Below are 10,129 nucleotides of genomic sequence, written 5' to 3' on the forward strand. Positions count from 1 at the left end.
TGTAGAGGACGGGACCTTGTCTTGGAGAGAAGGATTCAGAGAAGTTTCCCCCAAAGAGGTGACATTTGAAATGGATGTGGAAGAAGTAGTCAATAGATAGCTGGAAGAGATAGGACAGTCATGAAAGAGACTGGTTGGTTTATGGAATCCAGAAAGGCTAGTATAGCCCTGGCTGGTGTACCTCAGTGGATTGACTGCTGGCCTGTGAACTGAAAGGTCGCTAATTTGATTCCCAGTCAGGGCACACACCTGGGTTGTGGGCCAGGTCCCTGGTTGGGGGCCTTGTGAGAGGCAACTGATATCTCTCACACACTGACGTCTCTCTTCCTGTCTTTCTCCCTCCCTTCCCCTCTCTGAAAGTAAATAAATAAAATCTGTAAAAAAAGAAAGGCTAGTATGGATGAAGGGCAAGATATGGGAGGGAAGCGGGGTTGGGGGGTGAGAGAGAAAACTGCTGCCTCTACCCTTCTCACTTGGAAAGTGCTGAAGTGCCCAAGTTATTGTCTGCCCTGCTTGGCTGATGTAAGAATAGGCTTAGCGGAGCTAAGGCCTGGCACAGCTGTTTGTCACCCCCACCCACTGCTCCCCCCATTGTCTCTGTGAAGTCCACCGAGGGGACCTTCCCCTCCACCAATGCCAGAGCAAGGCAGTGATTAAGAGAGAAGGCAGGAGCCTGATTTCATGTCTTGAAACTCTCAATCCAGCTCTGCCCTGGCTCTGAGGGATGGGCTGAAAAGGAAGAGCTGTGGAGAGTGTTAAATTGTAGTAGGAATCTTTCTTCCTCCTAGAAATTTCTGGTCTGGTGGTGGGAGGGAGGCATGGGGGCTGGGTCCAGAGGTGGGGGTGGGGGCTATCTTGGAATTTAGGATCTTTTGGGTCCTTGATTGGCAAACTCTCATCAGTAGCAAAAGAGGAGACTGGCCCAATTCCCAGGAAGGGTTATTGGACGTGGAGGTTGAGAAACAGGGGGAGGAGGGGATGTGGCTTATCTCAAGGGATTGGGGACTCTGCCAATCCTGGCACAGGCCACAGGCAAGCACGCTTTTCTCTGAGGCTGCTCGTTTCCCTGCCCCTCCTTTTCTCTGATTTCTACTCCCATCCTTGACACCAGGGCCTCTGGGAAAAAAAGGGAATAAAAATGACTGGAAAAAAAAGAAGAAGAAAGAAAGAAAGGAAGAAAGAAAGAAAGAAGAAAAAAGAATGAAAAATGAGTGGGCAGAAACAGCTGGATACAGCCAAGAGCACATCTGGCCTCCCAGGCTGTTTTCCTCACTTCCCCCTCCCCCCACACCCCTTGCTCCTTTTCAGGCTTCTGATAGGAGGACTGTAGTGGATCTGGGGGGAAGGTGGGGAATTAGAGTGACGCTGGGCAGGGGTGGGGTGGGGGAGAAAGTTGTTCAAAATATTAACTGGTCGTGTGAGGTGGCCTCTTGGCTGGAGCCTGACCACCTAACTTCCTGTTTTTCTTCCAGCTGCCTCCTCCCCTCCCTCCGCTCTGGGCTGGAACTAAGCTGGGGGAGGAAGGAGGAGCAGCAAAGTTGGCTAGGGTCTCTTGTCTGATTCCCTGCAGGCTGGGGGCCAGGAAGGCCTCCCTAACCAAGCAGGCGGGAGGGAACACATATAGCCCTGAGTCGGATTGTTGCCTCTCAGCACTTGCTCCTCTGGCCACAGCAGGAACAGGAGGGAGGTTCCTGGAAAACCCCAGCTCCTCGCCAGCTCTTCCATGAGCACACCCTGGTCCTGGGGCCTGAGATCTCTCCATGCAGGAGCAGTCAAGAACTCCAGAAGCGGCAGCAATGCGGACTACACCACCCGCCCCACCGCCTCCGGCCCCGCCGCCCAGCCAGCCTTTGGTTCCTTCACTGCCAGTGTTTGTGGATCACGCAAAACAACCAAGTGAGTGAGGAAGAACTGGCTGAAATGTGGGGGGAGTGGGAGGTGGGGGGGGTGAGGTGTGACGCTCCCAGGCTGGAGGTGGTTGCCTGTGCCGCCTTCCCCTTTTTGCCCTCAGGGACAAACATGGGAGGCCCTAGCAGGCTGCTTTGTCAGGGGGTATGGGGACACTGGAATGTGGATCTGGATAGGTGTTTTGACTCCCCTGGTTTGCCTTTCTGTGCTCCTACCACCCTCTGTCTCTTATCTGCCCCCCCCCCCACTCTTTTCTTACCCCTATCTGTTCCCAGGCAAGGAACTCATTAAGCCCAAGGCAATTTTAGGGCGCCCAGTAGAGAGACCAACGGACTCTGCTGCTGCTGATGCTGCTGGTGCTGCTGGTGCTGCTGGTGCTGCTGGTGCTTTTGGTGCTGTTGGTGCTGTTGGTGCTGTTGGTGCTGTTGGTGCTGCTGACGAGTGCCCGGGACCAGGTGCCAGGGGAGTTGCAGTCAAAAACCATCGTTGTCAGGTCTGCCGACCCCCCAGCCAGTTTCTCAAGTCAGGCACTTCCTACTCCTTGTGGAGGCCAAGGGATCTCTAAGGCCCTCCAGCTTCCTCTGTCACTCCCACCTTCGCTCCACATTTCCTGCACTTAGCCTCTCTTGGCATCTTCTCTTTTTATCCCCTCCCCCACACCCCCTCCACCCCAAGTTTTCAAAGTGATGGACAGAGGATTAAGAGACATCCCTGTCCCCATCTTGCCCATGTAGTCTGCGGTTGCCTGTCTGTGACTCCTCTGCTGTATACCATGGCACAGTTGTTCTCTCAGAGTCACCAGGCATCTCCTAAGAGCCCCTGAAAGACATCTGTTTCCAGGCTAGGCTGGTTTTTCTCCTGGAACTGCTGGCCCCAGGAGAGATTCTGGCTAGTCACTGTGACTACATCTGAGAGCTGGCTGTCCTCCTGATTCTCGAAGACCCAGGAGGAAGAGACACCTCCAGCTCCCAGCCTGGGGTAGCCTCCCTTGGGTGCCTGGGCTGCCACATCACTTCTGTGGCCCTCAGCCCTCTCCCTGCCCTGGCCAAGCCTGGGAGGGGAGAGGAGAGCAGGAGGACCTCGTCCTAACCCCTGTCATCCCTCCTCTTGCCAGCGGATCCGAGCCAGCCGAGAAGCAGGCTCACAGTTTGCCATGGAGGGCTTGGATGATAAACTGATCCTGAACGTGGGGGGCATGCGCCATGAGACCTACATCAGCACTGTGCGGGCCTTTCCAGGCACCCGTCTCTACAAGCTGACCGAACCACCCCCGCCTGGCACCCCAGCTGCTCAGGGTCCACCGGTTCGAGAGTTTTTCTTTGACCGAAATCCTGAACTCTTTGGCTACGTGCTGGGCTACTACCGTACTCGGCAGCTGCACTGCCCTGCCAACATTTGTCGGGATGTCCTAGAGGAGGAGTTGGCTTATTGGGGCCTGGCAGAAGCGCCGCTGGCACCTTGCTGCTGGCTCAAGCTGAGTGGCAAGGAGACCCGAACCCAGGACTTTCTGTCTTGGGAGGCCTGTGAGAATGCCCACATGGATGAGCGCCTTCTGCTGAACCCCATCGAAGGCCAGGGACTGCGGAATGCATGGAAGCCGTGGCTCTGGGTGCTTCTTGACCAACCCCAGTCTTCCCTAGGGGCCAAGGTAACTTATTAACAGTGTTTTAGCGCCATGCTAGACACTCTTTCTCCCACAGGGCCCTGCCAAGTTGCCACAATGGCCACACACTTGGCTTGGTGTTGGGCCCTGAATCCACAAATATCCAGGAGAATTTGAGGGGATCCCAAAAAGGGAGGCGAAGAAGGGTGGGGTCAGTTAGAGAAATGGGGATGGCTGGTAAATGGGGGTACTTCTAACATGCCTCTTTTCCCCCAGTGCCTTTCCCTGATCTCCACACTCTTTGCCGTGTGTGCTCTGGTCATCTTCTTCCAGGAGACGGAGGTCCAGCTGGATTACTTCTCTGCCAACTTCACTCCTATGGGACATGGGGTAGGGGTGGGGGGAAACCATCGGCAGCAGCAGAACAATGGTCTTGTTTACCGCCGTGCCCCCCACCTGCTCTACCTGGAACTGCTCTGTGCCCTTTGGTTTGGAACTGAGCTCTTTGCCCGGGCCATTTCCTGCCCTGATAAGGTGCGCTTCCTGTGTAGCCCTCTCAATCTAGCTGACATTTTCTGTCTGTTCCCTGTGCTGGTGGAATTGGTGGTGGGTGACAAGGCTGAACAGCAGCCCCGTCTCAGCCTGACACTTGGGGCCATTCGTTGTCTCTATGTCCTCAAGCTGGTTCGTCTCCTGGGCTTCCTTGAAAAGTCCCTGGCCATGAGAGTCCTGGTTCATACCCTTCATTCTTCTTGGAAAGAGGTGTGTGCCTTTCTCCTGATTTGGGTGGCTGAGATCTTATTCTTTGGCTTGCTCTTCCTCTATGGGGAGCTCTTGGGCATGTCCACCCCAGGTCAGGGGGAGCCCCACTTTGGAGACATCTTTACATGTCTCTGGTGGACTGTCATAACTCTCACCACTGTTGGCTATGGAGACGTCTACCCCCTCTCTGCTCTGGGCCAGCTCACTGCTGCTGTCACAGCCACCGTGGGCATGTGCACTGGTGTCTTGCTGGTGCCTGTGCTCCTGGTCCGTTTCCAGCGCTATTATGCTGTAGCGCTGGCCCGCCAGAAACTGAGGCCTAGTGGGATCCTGTGATGGGCCCATTGGCCAAAAGGGGTGGACCCCACCTTCCCTTCCTTCCTCTTGCCAGTTTTTGGTTACAGATAAGGATTTCTGGCCTTAGATTTGACCCAGAATCCTTGAGGAGTAATCCCAGCTCATGGCAATCTCTGCTAGTCAGTATTAGCTAGCCATGGCCTGAAGGGTAGACTCCCCCACCCCCCAACCATTATTTGGGGTGGAGGGAACCTGAAGGAAAAGGCTTAGGGGTAAGGCCAGCTAGGCCTCAGCTTCCCTCTCCCCCACCTTAGGCCTTTCTCTTAATTCTGAAGTGACCAGGAATGATAGAATATTGTTCTTCCTGAATTCCTGGATTGGTGCTAAATCCCCCTTTCAACCAGTTCTCCCCTCCCATTCCCTTATCCCTGTCCCCCATACCTCCAACTGGATCATAGTTTAGATGGGGGAGTTTTAGTGATGGTAGCAGTGAGATAGTAACATCATTCACCTATGGATATCAATGATGTTTGGCTGTGGGTATTGACAGCAACTGTCTGTGGATATCTGACAGTAACTGGTTATGAGTATTGATGGGAATCAGTATAAGCAGTGCCCAGGCATAGCCAGATCATAGCATTGATCCCCATAATGGTCCTGGGACAAATGCTCCTTAGAGTCATAAGGAGGCCTTTGGAGATTCTCAGAGACTCTAAACAGAGGCGGGTCAGCCAGGTCTGAGCCCGGGAAAGCACTCTAACTCCATAATGTCCTCTTTATCCCATTGTATCTTTCCCTATTCCTTCCCTCTTTTCCCATCTCTGTGATTTTTTTAAAATAATATTTTAGATATAGTATTAACCATCATTAACCACAATATATTAGTCAATATTAACCACACTATCTCAGCTACAATAACACTATGTAGTCACTAATAGACATGAAATGTTATTGCTACACATTGCATAAACGGGATTGAGGAAATTGGATTTGTTGGCAAGAGTAAGCAAGCGATTTCCTCTTCCAGATTTTTTTTTTTACATATTTTTGGATATACTCATTTACAATTCTTTTTAATTTTTTCCAAACACTTTTCAGTACCCACAACGGGTCTACCTCCAATCCTTGCTGCTATTGAATATTTCCACCTTTCCATGTCCTCTTCTCTCCCCTTCCTCCTTTTTCTACTGCCTGCATGCTCTTTCCTCCTGGCATTTCCTGTGGTGCCAACAACCATATACCTCTCCTGGAACTGGCTTCCACGAGGGAGAGAAGGGACCTCCTCAGGTCTGACTTCAAGTGCAGCCACTGGGGTGTGTGAGGAAGTGCTCCAGGCAACTGGGCTGAGCAGGGAGGTAGAACTGAACTCTCACTGTTGCTGAAGCTGTGAGTATAATTCTGTTTACAAAACTTTTAAATAAAGTATCTTTTAAACTCTCCACTCCAGGGTCTATCTGTGATTTTGGGGGAAGAGGTTTATGGGCATCAGCAGGGATGGGGTGGTGTAATAAACTAACGACAAGATGTGTGGGCAAATTATTTGGTGGGGTAAAAACAATTTGCTATCTTTATTGCATCTATCCCTCAGAATAAACTATTATCACATGCCTTGAAGAAGAAAGAACATTTTGTTTTTGGTGGGAACAGGGTCAGGTGGGGAAGAAGACAGGCACAGGAGTTGAGGAAGTAAAATGGAAGGCTGGCTGTCCTGTTTGGGGTATGGTGGTGGAAACCTTAGGCACTTAATCAGAGGTGGGAGTTTAATGGGGAGATGTTCTCATTTAAGAAACACTGAAAGATCAAGATTATGGCAAAACATCAAAGACAATCTCCACCTTCTCACTGTCTAGAAGAAGAAGATGTTAGAACAATTTGCTGCTCTCAGAAACCATTCTAGTCCTTTTACTGCCCTTAGGTAAAAATTGGGAAAAATGAGGTGTAGTGAAGGCAGAGGATTTCTCAAGGGCATGCAGAAGTAGTGGCAAATCTGGGAGTTCTGTCACTTCAGAGGACTACTATATCAACCTTTGTTAACTCACCAGGATCAGAAGTGAATGATTAGAAATTCCAACCAAAAGTAGAGATCACTGAACTCTGTTGCAGGAAGCAGCAGTGGTGGTAGTAGTGGGACGAGGGAATGGAGGTGGGCTTTGGAAGCTTCAATGAGTAAGGTGGGGCCTTAGAGTTGAAAGGGCTTTAGGGAATGGCTGGGCCCTATTTGCTTACAGGGACAAATGCCACAGAACATTATAAAAAGAACCAGGCAGAATGAACCAGGCCTGGGAAAAGCCTGTAAGGTCACTGAGTCCAACCCCCTCCTGTTTCAAGTGGAGAAACTGAGGCCCAGAAAGAGGCTGGGACTTGACCTGGCTTATATAGTAAATCAGGAGCAGAACTAGAGCTGCAACCACCTCTGCACACAACAAGGAATGCTATCTTCCTTTGTTTTGCCCTTTGCATCTGTGTTGGATGGTCACACATTTTATCCAAGAAGGAGAGAAGGTTGAGCCGAGTATAGAGTTTCAGGACCTGCCTAGTACTTCTATAATAAATCATTTTAGAAAAACAGTGATGAAAGTCTAAGTAAATGCCTATTTCTGTAACAGAACCCTATGTCTGCATTTCTCCTAGCCCTATAGCATATAATGCCTTGCAAGAATGAGTCCACATTTTGCCCCAAATTTAGTGATACTCCAAGACTGAGCCAACAAATCCTCTAGGTTTCAGGACCTTTCCTGAATATTGAGTACTCCCCAGTATCTTCTCCTTCTCTTGATTTAGGTTCACACTTCCATACTAAAGCCCTACTAGGTCTTTTGCCCAGGTATGAATTGCTTCCACTCTGAGGAGGGTAGGGAATAGATGAGGATGATTAAAAACACTTTAATTTGAGCAGCTCCTTTCATACATTATGAAGAGTTCTTTGTCTCACATGTGAAAACTTCTCAGCCGTGAAACTAGCTCATTCTCATATCCTCCTTCACAGCCCAGTCACAACCCATCCTCAAACATTCATCCACATCTCCTTAGATGTGTGGGAAAATTATTTGATAGGGTAAAAAACATTTTTTTACCTACTTTACCTATGGCACAGACCCCTGACCATGTGCTTCGTATAGCCCTGGAAAATCTCTTGTTACTGATGACAGGGAATAAAAGTGCAATCTCCCAGCACAAGCTTCTATCTGTATCCCTTTCATTAGGATGGAGAGGGGAAGTCTGTGGGCCAACCCTAGTCTGGCCCTATCTGGCGAAGCATCCAGTTGTCCCTCTGTGTTCCACTCTTGCCTCAGGTCTTCTAGCTGGGCCTGCACTTCCAGGTCAGACCTATAGAGGGCAACCATTGCTAGAATTTGAGAAATTATTCTGGGCGTGGCCTCCCCTCATTCACTTCCTTTTTCAGTGCCTGTAAAATTTTAGAACCACAGGCTGTTAGAATCAGAGGGTGTGCTTAGATAACTTATATTTGGATTCCCTCATGATAGAGATAGGGAAATTGAGTCCCAGAAAAAAAGTGAGACCAGTCTAAACTCAGACAATGATTCACTCTGTGGCAGTTAGAGCTAGAACTCAGATTTCCTGAATCTCAGTCCAAAACTCTTTAAACACAGTGCTACGCTTCTAATGCAAGTACGTCATTTTATAGTAGCTGAAACTGAGCTTGAGGGGGAAAATAAAACTTGTCTAGGGTAATACAGTTGTGACAGAACTAAGACTCAAACCCAGGCGTTCTAAATCCAGAACTCTTGAAAGATAATGTTAGGCATCTAGATCATTCTGTACATTACAGATTTAAAGGGCTCAGAGAGGGAATGCAATTTGCCTGAAGTCACAGAGTAAATTACAATCAGAAACAGAGCCCAAGGCTGGATGTAGAACTGGGACTGAATATAATTTGGGAATTTTAGTTTCTCATCTCTCAGAAACCTCAATGGCTTGGGGACTTGTTATCTCAGAATTAAATAACAGAAAGAGGGGTGCAGTACTTGCTTAAGCTGGCTGTTTAGCCCCTAGGAGGCTGGAATTTGGGGCAGTGTGTATGTGTCTGTGGGGGTAGCTCTGTGCACTCTTGTTCTGGCCCCCCTTAACAGGAAAAAAACTCATAACGAAAGGCTCACCTCATTTCTCCCCTTTCAATCCTCTGGCTTTAAGAGTGAGAGGATGACTCACTTGGCGCCCACAGTCTCTGAGAACATAATTGCTAGTTGGGACATCACCATAGCACCCAGCCATCACATTTGCAGAGCACTGTCTTGTTTTTGTCAAAGCTCTTTCCTACTCTTTTTTTCATTGCAACTGCTCCAAGCTCTAAGGAGCCAGATGAGGCAGATATCATTAATCCTTTTTATAAAGAAGAAATGGATTTATGGGGGTTGGTGATGAGGGGACTCTTGACTGAGCAAGTTTAGAATGCACTAAGACTAAACCCCTTCATCCTTTGATTTCCAAGCTTCTGGATTGTTCCATATAAATACTCAGAGCCCCAGAGGAAGCACCAGTGTCTTCCAAGTGCTCTGATGGCAGCTCCCTCCCTCATTTATTCATCACCGAGGTGGAGCCAGACATTCTATTCGGCCTTTCAATTGATGGTGTTGAATCAGTTTTATAATCTTTTCAGAACATTTTATTATGAGTCAGGAGACCAGAATTCTAGTTCCAGTTCTTCTGTTACTTGGCTGTGGAATGGTGGGGCCATTCTCTTCCTGTCTGTGAGCCTCAGTTTTCACATTTGTAAAATGATGGGGCAGAAAAGTGGAAAGAGTAAGTATATGGTGGTTAAGAATCTCTGTCTCAGATCACCTAAGACACAAAGAATAGTTGTGATCTGTGAGCAATGCCCTCTCTTTGGGTGAAAGGCTGGAGGGTAGGAACAAGTTGGCTCTGCTAAGAGACCCTTCATCCTGCTGCTTTTCTCCATAGCTCTGTGAATTTTTCCTGAAGAGAGGGGTGGGGAGGTTGATCTTCCTGAAACCCTCAGGAGGACGTCATGTTTTACCTCTACTCACCAGCAACACTAAGGGACCATCAGAGCTATTTTGGGTTGGAAGCTATTCAGTCACATTCACACCCTAGGGTTGGGGGTGGGGCAGAGAGTGTGAGATAGAATCAGAGACAGAGAGATGTAGAAGAGAGGGAGGATTAAAAGAAGAGGAAGAAAAACAGACTATAAGAGAGGAGAGAAAAAATAAAGAAGGAGAATGGGACAGGGAGAAGAAGAAAGGAAGGGAGACAGCGGGAAGAAGGAAGAGAGTAGGAGAGAGAGAGGAGAGACAGAAAGACTGAGAGAGGGAAACAAACAAAGAGTGATGACAGAGACAGCAGAGAGGAGACAGAAGGAATGATAATGATAGTAGATATGCTTATTACCAGAAGTAGTCCTGAAAGGAGCTGCACAGAACCCTGCATCTTATAAAATCCAGAACTGGAAGGATCCTTGAAAAAAATCAAGGCCAGAGAGGGTTGAGATTTGCTCATAGTCACACAGAAAGCGAGTGGCAGTGCCAGGACTCAAATCCATGACTAGAATAAGGTAGCTGAGACTTCAGAGGCCTGATCTTT

At 48.9% G+C, this 10,129-nt stretch overlaps 1 protein-coding gene across 1 annotated transcript; it reads left to right on the top strand.

Annotated features, from left to right (window-relative positions):
* The first annotated feature begins 1,448 nt into the window (after positions 1–1,448).
* LOC129071091 (potassium voltage-gated channel subfamily C member 1-like) lies at positions 1,449–4,609 on the top strand. The gene is made up of 4 exons (XM_054574223.1): positions 1,449–1,896; positions 2,184–2,401; positions 3,023–3,556; positions 3,788–4,609. The coding sequence occupies exons 1-4, from the start codon at positions 1,761–1,763 to the stop codon at positions 4,607–4,609; spliced, it is 1,710 nt and encodes a 569-aa protein (XP_054430198.1). The 5' UTR covers positions 1,449–1,760.
* The last annotated feature ends 5,520 nt before the right edge of the window (positions 4,610–10,129 follow it).

Source organism: Pteronotus mesoamericanus, unplaced genomic scaffold (assembly GCF_021234165.1).
Source record: "Pteronotus mesoamericanus isolate MK-2021 breed Mesoamerican mustached bat unplaced genomic scaffold, CSHL_Meso_final contig_256, whole genome shotgun sequence".
NCBI classification, from domain to species: Eukaryota; Metazoa; Chordata; class Mammalia; order Chiroptera; family Mormoopidae; genus Pteronotus; species Pteronotus mesoamericanus.

Excerpts from the sequence above, each read along its gene's own strand:
- LOC129071091 (XM_054574223.1), top strand. The coding sequence starts at position 1,761 with ATGCAGGAGCAGTCAAGAACTCCAGAAGCGGCAGCAATGCGGACTACA. Across the intron at positions 1,897-2,183 it reads GGATCACGCAAAACAACCAA|GCAAGGAACTCATTAAGCCC; the intron begins GTGAGTGAGGAA and ends ATCTGTTCCCAG. Across the intron at positions 2,402-3,022 it reads TCAAAAACCATCGTTGTCAG|CGGATCCGAGCCAGCCGAGA; the intron begins GTCTGCCGACCC and ends TCCTCTTGCCAG.